Raw genomic sequence first — 17,982 nt, 5'->3', positions numbered from 1 at the left:
ACCCCAGTGTTCCACAATTTAAATATTTAATGTTTGGAACACAGAATTAAGTGAAGGTTGCAAAAGATTAAAAAGGAGAAACTCAAGCTTTGAGGATGATCTTTGGAAGCTCTCTTATGTTTAGATTCCTCAACTTCAAAATGACTTGCAGTGTTATGCATCTATAAGGCTGCCCATGCGTGTTCTTTCACTGTGTCAGCAGTTCAGGATAGACTCTTTCCCCTCAAATGCTTCTGGAAGCAGAACTTGGTATTTTTTCATACTCCTGCAGTGTTACTATATCACTGCATTTGAGAGAACCCTTTCTAGTTCCACGTGGAGTAGTAAAATCTGTAGAGAATGTTTGAGAAAAAAACGTATCTTCTTGGAAATGGAATTTATACTTGCATTTCCTCTATTCCCCCACCCACACATCTCTGGAAGGGGTGGGAAAGGACTTTGATGGTACCACATTTAAGGTACTAAAGAACTGCTGTAGAAATGTCTTCAGGGTGGAGAAGATACTGGAATTTAAAACTGGCTTTCCACAATGGAGTTGTCCTGCAACGCTGGTATCTGAACTTTTTGGTATTTGGCTTTTGTGCTAGACTTTCCATTGGATTCCCAACTTGTGACTGGGCTGTGAAGCTAAGGTTTCTATCCCTGCATTGCTTAGTATGTGCATCTCTGTCGTCTGTCTCAGACTTTTGATCTGTTCCTCAGTCACATATGGTTTAGTTTGTACTGCATTCATTCAGTTAAACTTTTTTTGTAGGTAAGTACTGTTCGTTGGAGCAAGATCAGTGTTTTAAGGGAGTTTAGAGCTGGCCTGGAAATCTAGCAGTGCAAACATATTTGAGACTTAAGCTTTGTCCTTCCTTTTCATGGGTAGGAGAACTGCAGACAACATACTTCTCTTCTGTGGAGGAGACTACCTCATCTCACTCTGCAGTAGCACTTCTTGTCATTTCAAAATCACATTGGCTGTCTCTGGAGGGACCAGTGACCTAACACTTCAGGACTCTTTGATTTGCGGGTGGAGCAGAAATGGGGTACGCTCCTGTTTTGGGGAGGATCTAGAGGGATGGAGAATGTTGTTTGAAGACTATTTCAGCAGAAGTGGAAGATATCGTATTGTTAAATCTTATGATGACATATAGCATCTGTACAATTACTTTTTTTTTTTTTTTTTTCTTCAGAAGTGCCTGGCAGTAAAAGTTCTGTAAATTTAAGTGATCTTCCAGAATTTTTAGGTTGCCTGGCCTCTGATGAAGATAGTGTTGAGAAGGACAGAGAAGAAGGTAATGTCTCTTGGTATCCTTATGTAGGTTTTATATGCATTTAGACCTCGAGCTAGTATGGTACTGAGTTTGATTCAGACGTTTTAATTTTATCAAGCCAGACATAAATGAGTTTTACTAATTACTGCAGACAGAAGAAAATGTGTGGATTCAGGAAACCTATCGGGAATACCAGCTTCTTCCTGATAAGTGTTCCAAAAGTGGCATAAATGTATAGTTAGTTAATTTCACCTTGCTTCTTATCAACTCTTCCCACATAAATGAAGAGACTTCATGTTGGATGTACAGCAACTCTGCACATATTTTGGATGAGAATGAAATATCCTTAATTCCTGAAAGAAATTTTTGCTGTCAAGGTATACTGAACCACACTGCCCTGCTTAATTGTTGTAACCCTCCCTATTGGCTTTGTCTTCCTGGTCCATTTAAACATTGTTCTATTTTTGAAATCTACTCCTTTTATGCAAGAATCCTGTTAGTGATCCTTATCATTTACATATGTATCAATGTAAAAATCAGATTATTTCAGGAGTAAATGAAATACATAAATAATAGTAAACCCTTCTTTACGTGACTAGTGTTAAGGCTGTATTTCCTCTTTTTAATCTGGGAAGAATTTCTGACTTTGAGACAACCAATAAGTCCCTAGTTGACTCTTTTCTGCATTGGTTTAAAAAAAAAAAAAAACATTTACAGCCAAGTGGAAAATGTATTTATTTTAATATCAGGGATCAAACGATCTTAATTTTAGGACGTTACCATTTACATTTGGAAAGAATGAATTACTTCTGCGCACCCACCCCTGAAATACATGATGATTACATAGTCCCTTTATAAAATTTTCTGATCAAGATAATTTTGAAATAAAACTTTATAATGTTCCTTAATTAGCATGCCAGGATAGATGGCACTATTCTAGATTTTCTTCTAGTGACTTTATTTGGGGCCTGAGCCAAAGTCTGTTGAAGTCAATGGAGTGACTCCACTGACTTCAATGGATTTTAGATCAGGCACTTAAAGGAGAGTGAAAAGAGATACTATAAGATTTTATTCCAAAAATTTATATAGTTTTTAATATCTACGGGTTAACTTGCATTTTTTCCATCCCTGTTCTGTTAGTTTTCTGATATTCTGTAAAACAGCATAATATCTGTATTTTTTAGATCCATAAACAGGGATAGCCATTATTTCAAAAAAAAAAAATTGTTGCCATACCCCTAACTATTCCTTTGAAACATTATTCCATCCTAAAGTCTGTCCTCCTTATTTCAGTATTCACAACAGCCTTCTTTCCCCACAAGTAAAAATCCAGATTGTTTATTAGGAAGTAGTTAGCAGAAAAGGAAAAGGACTTCTTTCTGCTAAAATTTCTAAAAACAAACTTATAGGAGGATAAGCAAATACTTGCTTTTTGTATAAAAACAGACCCCTACTTGCTATGCGGAAAATTCACCCTTATGCAGAGGACTATTGCAAGGTTTATGTATCACTTAAAACCCTATTTTGAGTAAGACAGTGGTCCGTTTCAATGCGTCTTAACACGCATTGTGTTAATAGGGTGTCTTTCAATATTTTCTTCATATTAGCGCTTTAAGGGACGATATAGCACTTTATCCATGTTTAGTATAGTCAGTCTCCCTTTTTCTACAGATGTATATGACTTTTTAATTCAGAGGCTTTTTTTCTACGGATAAACTGAACAATATATTTACAAATTTATCGATCTTCTTTGAAACTTTAATTGACAAAGACTCAAATAAAAAAAAAATGCTAGAAACAAAGCAAATTGATTTAAATCACCAGTTTTGATCATGACTTAAATAAGGTTTCCTGCTTGCTGGATATATATAATTCATCTTTATACTTTTTAATTACTTTCCTAATGAAAGGTTGATTCTCATTGGTTGGCAGCCATTAAAACATGTTGATTTGTAACTAAATATAGTCTTTTTACATGGATTTTGGTGCTTCTTTTTGATAACCAGGAGGATACACTATATCTATATACCTATGTAGCTTAACTTACCTTTATTTGGTTTCTGAATTTTCACATTTTTTATTGTTAAAAAATGGTGAATGATGCATTTTTTTATTTACTGAATTGATTTCTTTTATTTGTGATTTGTGTAAAGCACTATTTGGATAGAAATTCAAATTCAGTTAAAATGCACAAAAATAACATTAAATTTTTTTATTCAATAAAACTACCTTAAATGTGCTGCATACATTTAAAAAAAACCTTATCAAAACATGCTTTGCATTTAAAACTAACAGTTTTATTAAATGAAGTATTATCTGTGGTTAATGAATTGAACTGATGATTTCTGGTCAGAATGTCTTTCAAGATTTTAGAATTAATAGATCTCGTTTTTTCATACCTAGTTTTTATTCATAGATTGGAAGAGGAAAACAAGCTTTCCTGCTTTATTCAACTAGTTCATTTCAGTGTTAAGAAACTGATTGGAAGCTGAAAAACTGAAATGAAGAAAAGATTCTCTCTGCTCCTGCAAAAGAGGCTACTGCTGTCAAAAGCTGGTTTAGCACTTTCACAAACTCTGGTTCCAAGTGTTTATCCAGTGACTTTCACTATTATTCAGGGGTTTGACTTCTACCTAAAACTTAGCAACAAATATGAACTGCTGAATATTTTTTGTAGTTGATTAAAGTGATTGTAATTTGTAATAAGTTTTTAGGCCTTAAAATAAGTTATCAATTTGAAATTTAATTTTAAGTATTTAAATTTAAAAAAACATCTGATTTAAATAAACCAATTTTTAAATGTATTTAATTGGTGTTTTTATCCACCCGGTATAGAAAGGCAGGTTTATTTTATTTGCTTTATTTCTAGCTTTACCCACAAGCTAGCTTTTCCAATTTAATAAAATCTACTCTTATTTGTATTATCTTAATAGTGGTAAATACTTTACATCCTATTGTGCATATTCCCAAATACTTTGTCTGGTCCATTTCAATTTGAAAAATCTTCCCAAAGTTTTAAGAACTCAAATTACACTTTGGAAAAATTCATCTCTCTGTCATAAAGCAATGAGTTAATTTGCATCCCTCAGTTTTGAAATTGTACCCTGTTCTAATTTTACATTAAGAAAGTTTACAGGATTTGTATCCCAGGTTACAAAGAGCAAGCCTGAGTGTGTAGCAGGTAAACGGATGTCTAAATGTTCACAGGAGTTGGTTTTGGGGGGGTGTTGTATAGGGGGTAAAAGGTGGATTGTCTTAACACAGCACCAAACTTATTTTTTAAAGCTTATTTGCCTACTAACTGCCTTTTCTTTTTTTCTTAGATGCAATATCAAAAGAGATCTCTGAGATCACTACAGCAGATGCTGAGCCTGTGGTGCCTAGAGGAGGATTTGACTCTCCTTTTTACCGCACAAGTGAGAGTTTACCAGCCTCTCAAAGGAAGCCCCATTCAGTAGCCTCCAGTGTTCAAGGACACAGTCTGAGCTCTGAACCGTTAGCCTCGTCTCTGGACAAATCTGGGCCTGAGGGTGCACGAGACACACCTAAACAAGCATTTACTCCCATTGACAGGCCCTGTGTAGCCTCTGATGAAAGCCCTGCTGGTAACAGGGTAGGCCAATCCTCTATGGAGACCAGTATCCTCACTCCCAGCCCTTGCAAAGTACCAGCAAAGAGAAGAATGGGGTTTGGGAGCGGGCAGCCTCCCTCATATGAGCACCTTTTTGAGGTTGCATTACCAAAGACTGCCTACCTCTTTGTTAGCAAGAAGACTGAGGAGCTGCTAAAGAAAGTCAAGGGAAACCAGGATGAAGACTGCACATCTTCCACCTCTCCAATGGAAGTACTGGATAGACTGATACAGCAAGGAGCAGATGCACATACCAAGGAGCTCAACAAGTAAGTGTCTGCAGACCTTGCTCTGCAAACACTTCGTTACCACTTTCCTTGTCAGTCCATATATCAGTAGCAGTGCCTGAAAGGCTGCTTTGCTTGGAAACCAAGAAGCTCTGCAGACATGGCTCTGTAGTCCTTATATTGAAAGTGCATAATTGCTTCATGTTAAGTCATCTCTTCAGGGGTTCCTAGCTGGACATGCATGAGTTCTTGAAAGTGAACTTTCTAGCCAGAATGGTAGCTTAACATTTAGCTGCATAAGTAAAATGTCTTTATGAAGGTAGAATTTACCACATCTGAGGTGGAAGTCAAACTCAAACAGTTTAATGGGACTAAATCAGGCAGCCCAGATAATCTCCATCCTAGAATATTAAAGGAACTGACACATGAAATTACAAGCTCAATAACAAGGATTTTTAATGAATTTGTAAACTCGGGGGTCATACTCTATGACTGGAGAATTGCTAATATAGTTCCTATTTTTAATAAAGGAAAAAAAGTGATCCAGGAAACTACAGGCCTGTTAGTTTGACCTCAATTGTATGCAAGGTCTTGTAACAAATTTTGAAAGAGAAAGTAATTAAGGACATAGAGGTGAATGGCAATTGGGATAAAATACAATATGATTATACAAAAGGTAGATCATGCCAAACTAACCTTATCTCCTCCTTTGAGAAGATAACTGAACTTTTAGACAAAGGAAATGCAGTAGATCTAATCTACCTGGATTTCTGTAGGGCATTTGATACAGTTCCACATGGGAAATTATTAGCCAAATTGGAGCAGATGGGGGTTAATTTGAGAATTGAAAGGTGGATAAAGAATTGGTTAAAAGGATGACTACAGCGGGTCATACTGGAAGGTGAACTGTCGGGATTGGTCTTGGAATCAATTTTATTAAACATTTTTATTGCTGTCTTTGGTACAAAAAGTGAGTGTGCGCTAATAAAATTTGTGGATGATACAAAGTTGGGAGGTATTGCCAATACTGAGGAGGACCCAAAATATCGTACAAAATCTGGATAATTTTGTAAACTGGAGTAATAGAAATTGGATGAAATTTAATAGAGCAAAATGCAAGGTAATGCATTTAGGGACCAACAACAAGAATTTTTGCTATAAGCTGGGGACTTATCAGTTCAAAGTGACAGAGGAAGAGAGAGACCTGGGTGTATTGATCACAGGATGACTATGAGCTGTCAGTGTGATACAGTTTTAAAAAAGGCTAATGCAGTCCTAGGATGCATAGGGCAAGGTATTTCCAGTGGAGACAGGGAAGTGTTAGTACCATTATACCAGGCACTGGTCAGATCTCATCTGGAATACTGTGTGCAATTCTAGTGTCCCATGTTTAAGAAAGATTAATTCAAATTGGAACAGGTTCAGAGAGAGGTTACTAGGATGATCTGAGGAATGGAAAACCTACCTTATAAAAGGAGACTCAAAGAGCTTGGCTTGTTTAGCCTAACCAAAAGAAGGCTGAGGGGAGATATGATTGCTCTCTATAAATACATCAGAATAATAAATATCAGGAAAGGAGAGGAGTTATTTAAGTTAAGCACCAATGTGGACACAAGAACAAATGGCTATAACCTGGCCATCAACAAGTTTTGGCTCAAAATTAGGCAAAGGTTTCTAATCATCAGAGGAGTCAAGTTCTGGAACGCTGCTGGGCAAAAAACCTACCTGGCTTCAAGACTGAGCTTGATAAAGTTTATGAAGGGGATGATATGAGGAGATTGCCTACAATGGCATGTGGCCCATTGGCTACTGACAGTAGCAAAAAACAAAAACAAAACCCCAACTGGTGGAGATGGGACACTAGATGGGGAGAGCTCTGAGTTACTACAGAGAATTCTTTCCCAGATATCTGCCTGGCGGGTCTTGCCCACATGCTCAGGGTCTAACTGATCGCCATATATGGGGTTGGGAGGTATTTCTCCCTGGGTCAGATTGGCAGAGACCCTGGGGGTTTTCTCCTTCCCCTGCAGCATGAGGCATAAGGCACTTGCTGGTTTTAAACACGTTTAAATGGTAAATTCTCTGTAACGTAAAACCATGATTTGAGGACTTCAGTAACTCAGCCAGAAGTTCTGGGTCTATTTCAGGAGGTCAGACTAGATGATCACAATGGTTCCTTCTGACTTTTAAAGTCTGAGTCTGTGAGTAACCTAAGGACTCTTGCTGCCTTTGCTGATGGAGCTCAGCTGTGTTGTTAAACCTGATGGTGAGGAAGTGGGGGCCATTGGCTGCCTGTCTCTAATGTGGCTTGGATACTTGTCTGAGTTCTGGTGGCTTGGATGCTTGTCTGAGACACAGTTAGGTCGAGATAAGTCAGCTTAGGTCGACCTAATTATATCAGTGTACACACTACAGCCTTGTCCCGCCGATATAAAAGTGCCCGTCGACACCGACATAACTCACCCTATGCCTCTCGTGGAGGTGTTTTGCCGTGTAGTTAGGGCAACACAGTGTCTGTGTAGACACTGTTATTGGCTGTCTTGTCAATTTCAGGGCTCCATGTTGGAGCCCTGAAATTGACAAGGAAGCCAGGCTGCCCATGCCTGGCTCCCCACTTAGGGAGCTGAGAAGCCCGAGCAGCTGCCCCCACTCGCAGCAGAGAGTCAAGAATCCTAGGGGGTGGCTGGTCCCCCTGCTCCTGGTGGGGAGCTGCATGGAGCTGAGAGCTTTGGCTCTCAGCCCCCGTGCCTGTCTCCCACACACTACCTTCAGTCAGTGGAAGCACTTCAGAGGAGGATGTGCACCACTGACAGAAGGAGGGTAGTGTGGACATGTGTCAATTTAAAGTCTGTAGTATAGATGTGCCCTTATATAAAGTTGTTCATGAGGGCAGAGTTAGGTGTCCAGTAACGGGGCGAAGTCTAGTGGCCAGGAGAAGCATAGCAATTCCTTCCCCCAGTATGAAAGTCAGGAACTGGAAAAACTTGTTTGGGCCAAGGTGTAAGAAGGGAGAGTCGTATATGGATACATCCATGTCTGTTTTTATTTCCTATTATGCACTCCCTTCATCTCCTTATCCTACTTCCTGCTTCTCCCCTTTCTCAAGCTGCTTTTTACACTTGGGACAGTTTCTCCCTTTCTGTCTACCAAGCACCCTTGCTGTCTTTCAAATTCCTCCTTAAAGCCCACTTTTTGTAGTGATCTTTACACCCTCTCACCTGAATTATTCTCTAGTATGATGTTTCATTTGTTAGATTACAAAGCCTTAGGGACAGGGACTGTATTTCAGTCTGTCTTGTAAAGTGTTCACTTACAATGTGTAAACTGTTAATACTGTGTTTTTATTTCTAGATTGCCTCTGCCAAGCAAATCTGCTGACTGGACTCACTTTGGAGGTAAACAAGTTTTTCTTGGTTTAGGACCATAAATGTAGTCCACAATCAGTAAAAAATGCATTTCTTTGTATCTTCTTCTACTTGGTTTACTTAAATGATGAACTGCATATTTGGCTTCTTTCTTTTCACACGCTGAAGTTGGATGGTGACCGACATTAAGATGTAGTTTATCTGTTCAGGAGATGATGCACCTTTCTGTTTCAACATTACAAGTTTTTTTTCTTTGGAAAGTGATAATTACCTTTCCTACAGAACCAAGAATATTACTATGTGCTTTTCCCCCCACTAAATTGCAGTGGTACTCATGCCCATTATCAAATCTACAGTTGCATGTACTGGCCTCCTTCAAAGGGACATTTATTCTCTTTTATGGTTTTGTTTTTATGGCCACCTATGTAGAAACGAATACTCCTGAGGTGAATGACCCTTCAGTTTTAAAGCTGAATTCCACCTGGTTTAAAGAACTATTTAAATATTCCCCCCTCTCCACCCCGAACTGATCATAACTCAGAGAGCCTAAAACTGAAATCTTTCCTCACCATTTAACATATATCTCACAGTTTTGTCATCTTAGGCTTCCTTTTAACTTCCGTGTTGGTGATCTTTACGCCTCTGGGGAGATTTAAAAAAATTAGCCAGTTTAAAAATCCATATAACTAGGAGGCAGAGGGGTTTTAGGACAGAAGTCATTTTTGGACACATTGGTCTGGTTCCCTTAATTCAAATATGTCCCTTCTCTTTCTTCACCTGAAGCATCTGGAAGCTCCACTTAAGTCATAACTGACTTAAGCACAGTTTTGTCAATCAAAAACCTACCCTGTACACTGTTAGAAAACTTTTAAATGTTGTCTGTGCTTAGGAATGCTTTTAGATAAATTTGTCTTACTAAGGTAGGATGGTGAAATAACAAAGGAGTGTGAAATTGGTCTGTCTAAAATCTTTCCAATGGCGCTTTGGAAGACATCCTCTCCTGAATATTTAAAATTGACATTTTTAAATGGCTTGAGGCTAATCCCAAACTTATCACTTTTAGCTGATGCAGTAAAAGCCATGTCCTACAATTTCTCATTACTCTTTTCCAAAAATAATCATGTAAGCCACAAGACAGCCCTCATGAGCAGGTTGCTCGTGACAAAAACATGTAATGTAGGAGAAAATGTTGGCAGGGAAACAGACTTCAGTTTCAGGCTTCAAATGGGTTGTTGTATTTTTTTTATAATTATGAAGGCTGTGTAGGTTGGAGGAATGAGCCACAGGCTTAGAAATTGGAAGGTCCTAAATTCTAATTTTAATGCTGGTTCTGTCACTGATTTGCTGTGTAACTTTGTGGAAACTAGTTCTTTCAAATTCTGTGGGTAAAACTTTCAAAAGTGTCTTAGGTAGCACTGGAAGTCAGTGGCACTTAGGTAGCTTAGGCTAGGTCTACACTGCAAAGAAAAAAACGTGGAGCCCAGTCTCAGAACCCAGGTCAGTTGGCTTGGGTTGCAGGATTAAAAATAGCAGTATAGACATTTACCCCTCAGGCTAGAGCCTGGGCTCTGAAATCTGCCTGGGGGGGGGGGGGTCTTAGAGCCTAGGCTTCAGCCTGAGTGGGTCTACACTGCAATTTTTAGTCCGGCAGCCTGAGTCCTGCAAGCCCAAGTCAGTTGACCCAGGCTCTGAGACCTGGTGCCGTGAGTGGTTTTTTTTTGTTTGTTTTTTTACTTTGTAGTGTAGACATAATCTCGGTCACATTTTCTAAAGTTTCTAAGGGTATGTCTACACTACCTGCTGGATCGGCGGGCAGAGATCGATCCAGCGGGAGTCGATTTATCGCGTCTAGTCTAGACATGATAAATGGACCCCCGAGCGCTCTCCCGTCAACTCCTGTACACCACCGCGAGAGGTGCAGGCAGAATCGATGGGGGAGCGGCAGCAGTCGACTCACCGTGATGAAGACACCACGGTAAGTCGATCTAAATACGATCTTATTCACGTAACTGAAGTTGCGTAACTTAGATCAATCCCCTTCTCTCCCCCCGCCCCCATAGACCAGGGCTAAGCCATCTAAGCATTCTAGAAAATTTTACCCCCATCTGTAAAAGGTAAATACTAAATTGGTACCTATGAACTGTGGGTATGATGAGGATTCAAGACTGTATAAAGCTTTGAACATGTAAAGTTTTGATACCTTTTATTTAAATTCCTAATTTTTTCCATTCAGTTTTGCAGTTAAAAAATAACCCTGGAAAAGTAGAGGGGGCTAGAATGAGGATGTAAATGTGAATGTATGTAATAGAATCAAATATATTTAACAGTAACCTTTGCTCTGTCATTTAACTCTGTCTAGGTTCTCCCCCTTCAGATGAGATTCACACCCTGCGTAACCAGCTGCTTTTGCTACACAACCAGTTATTGTATGAGCGCTTCAAAAGGCAACAACATGCCCTTCGGAACCGGCGACTCCTGCGGAAAGTGATCAAAGCAACAGCACTGGAGGAACATAATGCTGCCATGGTGAGCAAGGATTTAAGAGCTGTGCATGCCAAGAAGTGCTACCAATACATCACTATCAAATCTATGAATACCAGCCCCAGACAACATCTACTATAGTATCATAGAACTTTAAAATCTTTTAAAGTATTTATTATTGAAGTTTTTTTGTTGTTTTTAAAGTAACCTTCGAACACTCCAATTTTTGTGGAATGGATTGTGGATAATTTTGATGCATTGTGATTAGTTGAAACTGGAAATTTACTGTAAAGGGCATTGAACTGAACACATACATGAAGAAGCCAACTGGCTTAAATAACTGCCAAACTTAGCTTAGAAAGATGTTGTGATTTAACAGTTAATGTTGTGCTTGCTTAACATTTGGGCAGTCTTAACATTAGGCTAGTAACCTTGTTAAGTTTCCTGAAGAGGTACATGCTTTCCATTTGAGGAGGAGGAATGCTGGCGGAAAGCTAAGTATTTCAAGTGTGTTCTCTCTTTCAGAGTCTCTGAATTGGCCCTGATTAGTGATGAAAACTTAGTGGTGTGGAGTCCATGTGAAATAACTTTAATCTTGTTTGAATTCTTATGTCCACATTATAAAAGCTGTCATGTAAATTGGGATCTTTGTTGCAGTCACAGCAAAGAGGCTAAGAACGAAGTAATTATTGGAAATGGAACTACCCTCTCTTCCTTGAGGCTGTCCCTTTAGGTCACCACTGGAGCACAGGGTGATGTGGAGGAACATACATAACTGCTGACCATATTTTGTGGATGTAATTTCAGTTTCCAGTATGTTCAGCCTGGCACCTTTAACCATTTCTTTAAAAAACCAAAAAAACACTTTTTATATGAGGAACATACTAAAGTGCTGTAACATAGCCAAGTTTGAAGACTGTACTATTAGTGGGTTTTGTTTTTGATCCTTTATTTGGTGGTTGACTTGGGGTAGGGGTCTCTGATGTACTAGCTGAAATAGCAAATTTGGTCATCTGACTTTTGGTATATGGTTCCGGACAGAAAGATCAGCTGAAACTACAGGAGAAAGATATCCACTCCTTGAAGCTTAGTCTGCAGAAAGAGCAGGCCAGATACCACCAATTTCAGGAAGAGCATGATAATATAGTGGCTCAGCTTCACAGCCAGATCCGACAGCTGCAACATGACAGGGAAGAATTCTACAACCAGAGCCAGGAATTGCAGGTATGAAACATAGCATTGAAAAGCTATAGTGAACAGATAACGTAGCTTTAAAAATAACCCCCCTAATGATCTGGCACGAAATGGCTCTTAAGTATATTAAACCTCTCACTTCAATCCAGATAAGACAACATGCAGTTAAAAATTCATCTAAGTTGATTCCATTCTTTGTGGCTTTGTTTTATTTTGCTTTGAAATGGCAAATTGCATGCCTTTAACTAGTCCGTAGATGATGATCATTTTTAGTGTTTACTCTGTAACAGCTGATTATGCTGTGTGGGAGGAATGCTGGCCATCCTGCCAAATGTGTATTTTGCTAGGTTTGTAGTACAGTTTCAGAACCTTAAGCCTCTTGCTCTCTATTTGAACAGACCAAGCTGAAGGACTGTAGGAATATGATTGCAGATTTGAGGTTAGAATTAAAGAAAGCCAACAACAAGGTGTGTCACACAGAGTTGCTTCTCAGCCAAGTTTCTCAGAAGGTATGATTCCCTTTGTGGCCCTTTTGTTATGTCCTCTTTTTGCTAGTACCCATTTTCAAATTTCATTGTTCCTCATAAGGCCTTTATCACTTTGGGTAAGCTGCTCCTCATTCCACACTCAGTTCCATGGTATTGATTTTAAATGAGTGAGAACACAGAGTATGAAGAATTTTATGCTGAAGAAATTAAATTTGCTTGGTCCTAATACTTCTGAAATCTTGCTCCTCATTTTGGGTCTCTGGCCCACATTTGGAATTTCACAGATTGAGCAATATTACTCCAATATTACATTCTGTGCCAAAAAAATTAAAAATTCTGCACCAGAAATATAAAAACTCTGCACACAGTACTTTAAAATTCTGCAAATTTTATTTGTCAAATAAATGTGGAGGTTCCAGCTTGGCATTGGGGAGCACAGGCCACTGGCTGCAGAGAGGTGGGAGATCACTGTGCACCCTCCCCATGCCCCTCCGGGACACGGACTCAGCGGTGAGGCTGCACCTAACCCTGACACAGCGCAAGGACTGGGCCTGTCCCAGAAACACTCCAGGCCCCTGCCCCTCCATGCCAGGTGCACCAGGTGTGGGCAGACTGGCTCAGGAAGGCAGGACCCAAGTGTGGAGAGGCTTAATGTGGGGAGAGCCAGATGTGGGTTGAGAGGGTTCTCTGTGGGGCAATCTGGGTGCAGGTGGCTCAGTGGGAGATCTGGGTGGAGGGGAGATCTGGGTGCACAGGGGCTTGTTGGGAGGTGGATGCAACAGTTCTGGATGCAACAGTAATGGGACTCTGCAGGGGGGTCCAGGTGAAGGTGGTGGGGGTGGGGGTCCAGATGCTGGGGGAGTGGGCTCAGTGGGGTGGGGATCCAGGTGCAGCTGCTTGGGCATTGGTAGGGTGGGGATCTGGGTGCAGGTGGCTTGTCAGGGTGGTCCAGGTTCAGGGAGAGTGGGGCTCAGCAGGCAGGTTCTGAGTACGAGCAGGTGAGACTAGGCAGGAGGGTCTGGGTGTGAGGGGGATCTGGATGCACGGGGGTTGGGTGGATGGGGGAGCAGCTCCCTGTACAGCGATTCCTTCCCCTGCAGCTGAGGAGAGATGGTTGTAGGAAGTGGTGGGTGGGGGGAGAAGTTTGCAGAGCTTCCTGCAACTGGGGAAGAAATCTGGGGGTGGGTCTGAGCCAACCTAGGATGCCATGCAGAGGAAAAGGAAGTTCCATCCTCCCCAGTCCAGCCGGAAATAGCAGCTGAGCCTGGCGCAAAGTAGGAGCCACCAGCCAGGACTTCCCCAGTCCTGCCCCATGCCCCACAGTGATTTACCTCTCTGCCGGCCACCCTGGGCACTCAAAACATACTGCTGGGGAGGGTCTCATGACCCCTCTTGTGGCTTCCCTATGCTTCCCCATCAGAAAGGCATTTTACTGCAGGGAAGTAAAAAAATCTGCGGGGGACATAAATTGTTCGCATGCACAGTGGCACAGAATTCCCCCAGGAGTAATTCATAATGTGCTTGGATTAAAGCGCTCCTTGTATTTTACTGTCTGTTAAAGAGCCCCTGTCAGAAACTAAAGGGACTTCACATACAAATGGAGAAGCAGTTACCTTATTTGAAGCAAACTGAGTGGTTAAGCTAATTAAATGCTACATTTGTCTCATGGGATGCCACAATTTACCTGCAGCAACTCTGAGTAACATCCATTCACTGGATTGTCATAATTGCCTGCTACTTTCCCTAGGCATCATGGTTTGATTTTTCTTGTTCTTTACAGTAAAAAAATAACACCCAGATGTAGTGTAGGTCAGGTGTGACACTTAGATTAAACTGTTCACTGCTGACTCTGCTTTTTTTTTTTTAAAGCTTTCCAACAGCGAGTCAGTCCAGCAGCAGATGGAGTTCTTGAATAGGCAGCTTCTGGTTCTTGGGGAGGTCAATGAGCTGTACTTGGAACAGCTGCAGCACAAGCATGCAGACACTACAAAGGTACAGTATGTGGGTCACATGCAAGGCCTTTCTGGAAAGATTTGCCTTAGGATCATCATCAAGTTCAGTAGTGGCTTTTCAGTGAAGAAGGAAACTCTTTATAAATCATCAAACAAACTGACATAAATGTTTGCATCCAATTTCAAAGCAAATGAAGGAATAGTTTTCAACTAGCAATAATCACACCTCAGATTAACCTCATTGGCTATGATACTGCACTGTGTTAGTCATGCCAGGCTATCCAGTCTGTCTTCAAATAGCTTCTTGGATGGCATAGTTTGTACTAGGTAAAATGATGGTTTTTACTGCCCCAGGAAAAACTAGTTCATCACAGTTTAAGGCATTTTCTATTTTAAAAATTGTTTAATTAATGCACACCACATTACACTTAGGTTTAGTTATGCATTCAGATTGTTGTTACATAATGCAGTAAATACATAGATTAATTTAGAGTTGCACAAATATAAAGTAAAAGTGTAGTGGGTGTAATATTAATATATGTAATTATACTGAACTTTGGAATGACTGCATTTTGGTTTGGTATTTTCTCAAGGAAGTTATTCATGTCATGACTCATTTCAGTTTTCAATATTATATAAATAAAAGTCAAAAACATTCTATGAAAATGACAGTAATGCAGAGTTGTAGGCTTGAAGCATTGAGCAATCAGAAGCATGCAGAGTTGCAAGTTACCAGTCCATTTGGCCATGCAGCAAAAGACCAACTTTGATTTAGTGGATAGACCGAACTTATTCCTCAGTTTTGAATGGGTGTATTCAAAGGTTGAAAAGATTTGTTCTATGCTTGCTGAATTTACTGGACGCTGATGCAGTTATTTTTTTCAGTTTAAACTGGTTTTAACCTGGTATTTACCAGCGCCCTGGCATAAACTAGCTTTTCCTGGAAAATTGCCTACCCTTAATAGGTTCAGTAACCTTGGAAACTTACATTTGTATCACCCTGGAGCAGAAATCCATATCACATATAATTTTCTATATGAAGATAAAAAAAGAATCTGCTGCTTGAGATATTGCATGGGAAGGCGCTTAGTGTTAATACAGTAGGTCTTGCACCATGCAGAAGTAGTGCCATGTCACTTCAACAGTTGTCACTAAGAGTGCTTATCTCTTGCAACCACACATACATCTCATGTTTTTTTTTTTGTAAAACTTCTAAGGACCACATGATTTTATTACCCTGCTCAGGGAAACATTTTTGTACCAATAGGGCAAGTGACACTTAAAGACAGTGTACCTGCTTTTACATGAGAGACAGCAACCAGTAAAAGTGAACTGTAAAGCCAAAAAAAGTGCCTTTTTTAGCACTTTGAGGGCCACATTTCAAAGAAATTGAAAATTATCCATTCTAATCTGATACAAGACTGACAAGCCTTACCCCTATTGGAAAGGGCTTAAGTAAGGAACACTGATGTGCTAATAAATTCCAGTCATGTGGAGCTATATTCATGGTAATTTAGTATCCCTGATACATTTACAAGTTCTCCAGTTCTGCATCTCTTTTTTTGGACGTTTGCTTTGTTTCATCTTACATAGAAATTATGCGATCTGTAACTGTATGCACACGTATAAATACTACAAGCATTTAGGAATCCTGTCCCTATTAAAGTGCTCTTTAAAACCGTAACCCTTTCTTCCCCAGTGAAATCCTGAGAAAACAGATTTAAACTCTTCAAAGCAAAGGGGCATAGGATGGGTCCAGTGTTGTAGATGTTTTACTGTATCTGACCAAAGTTTAGCCTTTTACTTGTGTGACACTAAATGGTGTATTTCTCAGTAACGGAGAGTACCCCTCTTTTTCAGGAAGTGGAAATGATGCAGGCTGCCTTTCGGAAAGAACTGGAGAAAGCAAAATTCTGTGTTCAACAGCAAAGCCAGAGGCTTGATGCCTCCCAGAAGCGGATAGTTGAACTGGAGTCTCAGCTTTCTAAGAAAGATCACCTGTTACTGGAGCAAAAGAAATATCTGGAGGATGTCAAAATCCAAGCAAGGTTGGGATTTCACTTCAGTAACTAATACTAACTTACACTATAGATAAAGCTGTTTGCCATGTTGTTGTAGCTGTGTCGGTCCCAGGATATTAGAGAAACAAGGTGGGTGAGGTAATATCTTTTATTGGACCAACTTCTGTTGGTGCAAGAGACAAGTTGACATGGAGCTCTTCTTCAGGACCTGAAGAAGTATGTGTAAGCTCAGAAGAAAGCTCGTCTCTTTCACCAATAGAAGTTATTTTGTTATAAATAAAGTTTAAAAAAAAATGTATTGGCAGATGGGTTATACTTTGAAAAATTTTAAATTAATAGTACTGTGTTCTTTGTATGTTCAGAGACCAGCTGCAAGCGGTAGAGAGCAGATACAAAGCCCAGAAAAGAATTACACAAGCCTTTGAGCTGGAGATTTTAGATCTGTACGGCCGATGGGAGAAGGATAGCCTATTGAAAAAACTTGACGATGAAAAAACAGAAGCAGCTGAAGCAGCAGAAGAAAGGTAAGGACAATATTACAAAACTTGATGAGCTACTTGCAAGCTGCTTGAGGTAAACCTCCCGAAGTAATGTTTAGCATTCAGTGTCTGCCATCCTTAAGTATCCAAAGTACTTTACTCACCTTTGTGAAGCATCAGCTTTTCTCATTCTTGCAGGTGGTGAAACTGAGATGAGTGGCTTGTCCAAGTCACCCAGTGAGTCAATAACAGAGTTGAGAATAAACTGTAAAGGAGCTCTTTAGTAACTAAAATACTATGCAAATCAGCTACAGGTGAAAACCATTCTAGTAAAACCCTCTTTATTTCCTCTCTGAAGAATTTGAGCTCCAGTAGCTCACATCCAGGACCTGTCATTTTAATATACAACAAAACAGAATTTTCTTAACTATTTTAATTGCTGCATAATGAATCTAGTTTAGCTTGTCTGATTGGGCAGCTCTACCCTTTGTAACAATTAGTTGACTGACTGGTAGGACCTAGTGTAGGCAATGTAGACAATACAGTCTATTTAAATGGGATGTTCTCCAGGGAAATAGTTTACTCCATTGGCACTTTGTTCCTGTTGTGTTAAATAAGGACCTTTAGGTTTGCTAATATCCAAAATTGGATGTTGAGATCTAATCCAAACTGTTGCATTTACCATGAAAATTGCTGAACCTTCATTATGACTACAAAAGTCTCAGGAATTGACCATCTTTTCCGGTCTGAAACATGGTCAGTTATGAGGCATTGTTTCTCACAACTTATCTGGATTTACCATCATCACCAGCCAAAACTTGTTGGGCATAAATGGCTTGAGTAGAATATGTCCGAGGCATCCCTTTTATGCAAACGTCGTACATT

The 17,982-nt window shown here is 39.9% G+C and overlaps 1 protein-coding gene and 1 pseudogene across 18 annotated transcripts in view; one reads left to right on the top strand and one right to left on the bottom strand.

Annotated features, from left to right (window-relative positions):
• TSC1 (TSC complex subunit 1) overlaps positions 1-17,982 on the top strand; it is a 54,264-nt gene that overhangs the window by 32,371 nt on the left and 3,911 nt on the right. For 9 of the 18 annotated variants that reach the window (XM_065571940.1, XM_065571936.1, XM_042854301.2 and 6 more), the window contains 10 exons: positions 1,179-1,280; positions 1,547-1,636; positions 4,583-5,159; positions 8,469-8,512; positions 10,842-11,008; positions 12,005-12,187; positions 12,556-12,666; positions 14,515-14,637; positions 16,458-16,645; positions 16,981-17,142. In XM_065571940.1, coding sequence (XP_065428012.1) covers positions 1,179-1,280; positions 1,547-1,636; positions 4,583-5,159; positions 8,469-8,512; positions 10,842-11,008; positions 12,005-12,187; positions 12,556-12,666; positions 14,515-14,637; positions 16,458-16,645; positions 16,981-17,142 — 1,747 coding nt within the window. The remainder of the gene's footprint in view (positions 1-1,178; positions 1,281-1,546; positions 1,637-4,582; positions 5,160-8,468; positions 8,513-10,841; positions 11,009-12,004; positions 12,188-12,555; positions 12,667-14,514; positions 14,638-16,457; positions 16,646-16,980; positions 17,143-17,982) is intronic. The other 9 variants (XM_065571949.1, XM_065571946.1, XM_065571945.1 and 6 more) reach the window with 2 other exon arrangements.
• Positions 14,735-14,862, bottom strand: LOC112059680 (U4 spliceosomal RNA; annotated as a pseudogene).

This window comes from Chrysemys picta, chromosome 18, assembly GCF_011386835.1.
Source record: "Chrysemys picta bellii isolate R12L10 chromosome 18, ASM1138683v2, whole genome shotgun sequence".
In the NCBI taxonomy this organism is placed as follows: domain Eukaryota; kingdom Metazoa; phylum Chordata; order Testudines; family Emydidae; genus Chrysemys; species Chrysemys picta.
Note: the sequence above shows the minus strand (reverse complement) of the source record. Positions and strands in the feature narration are given on the sequence as shown.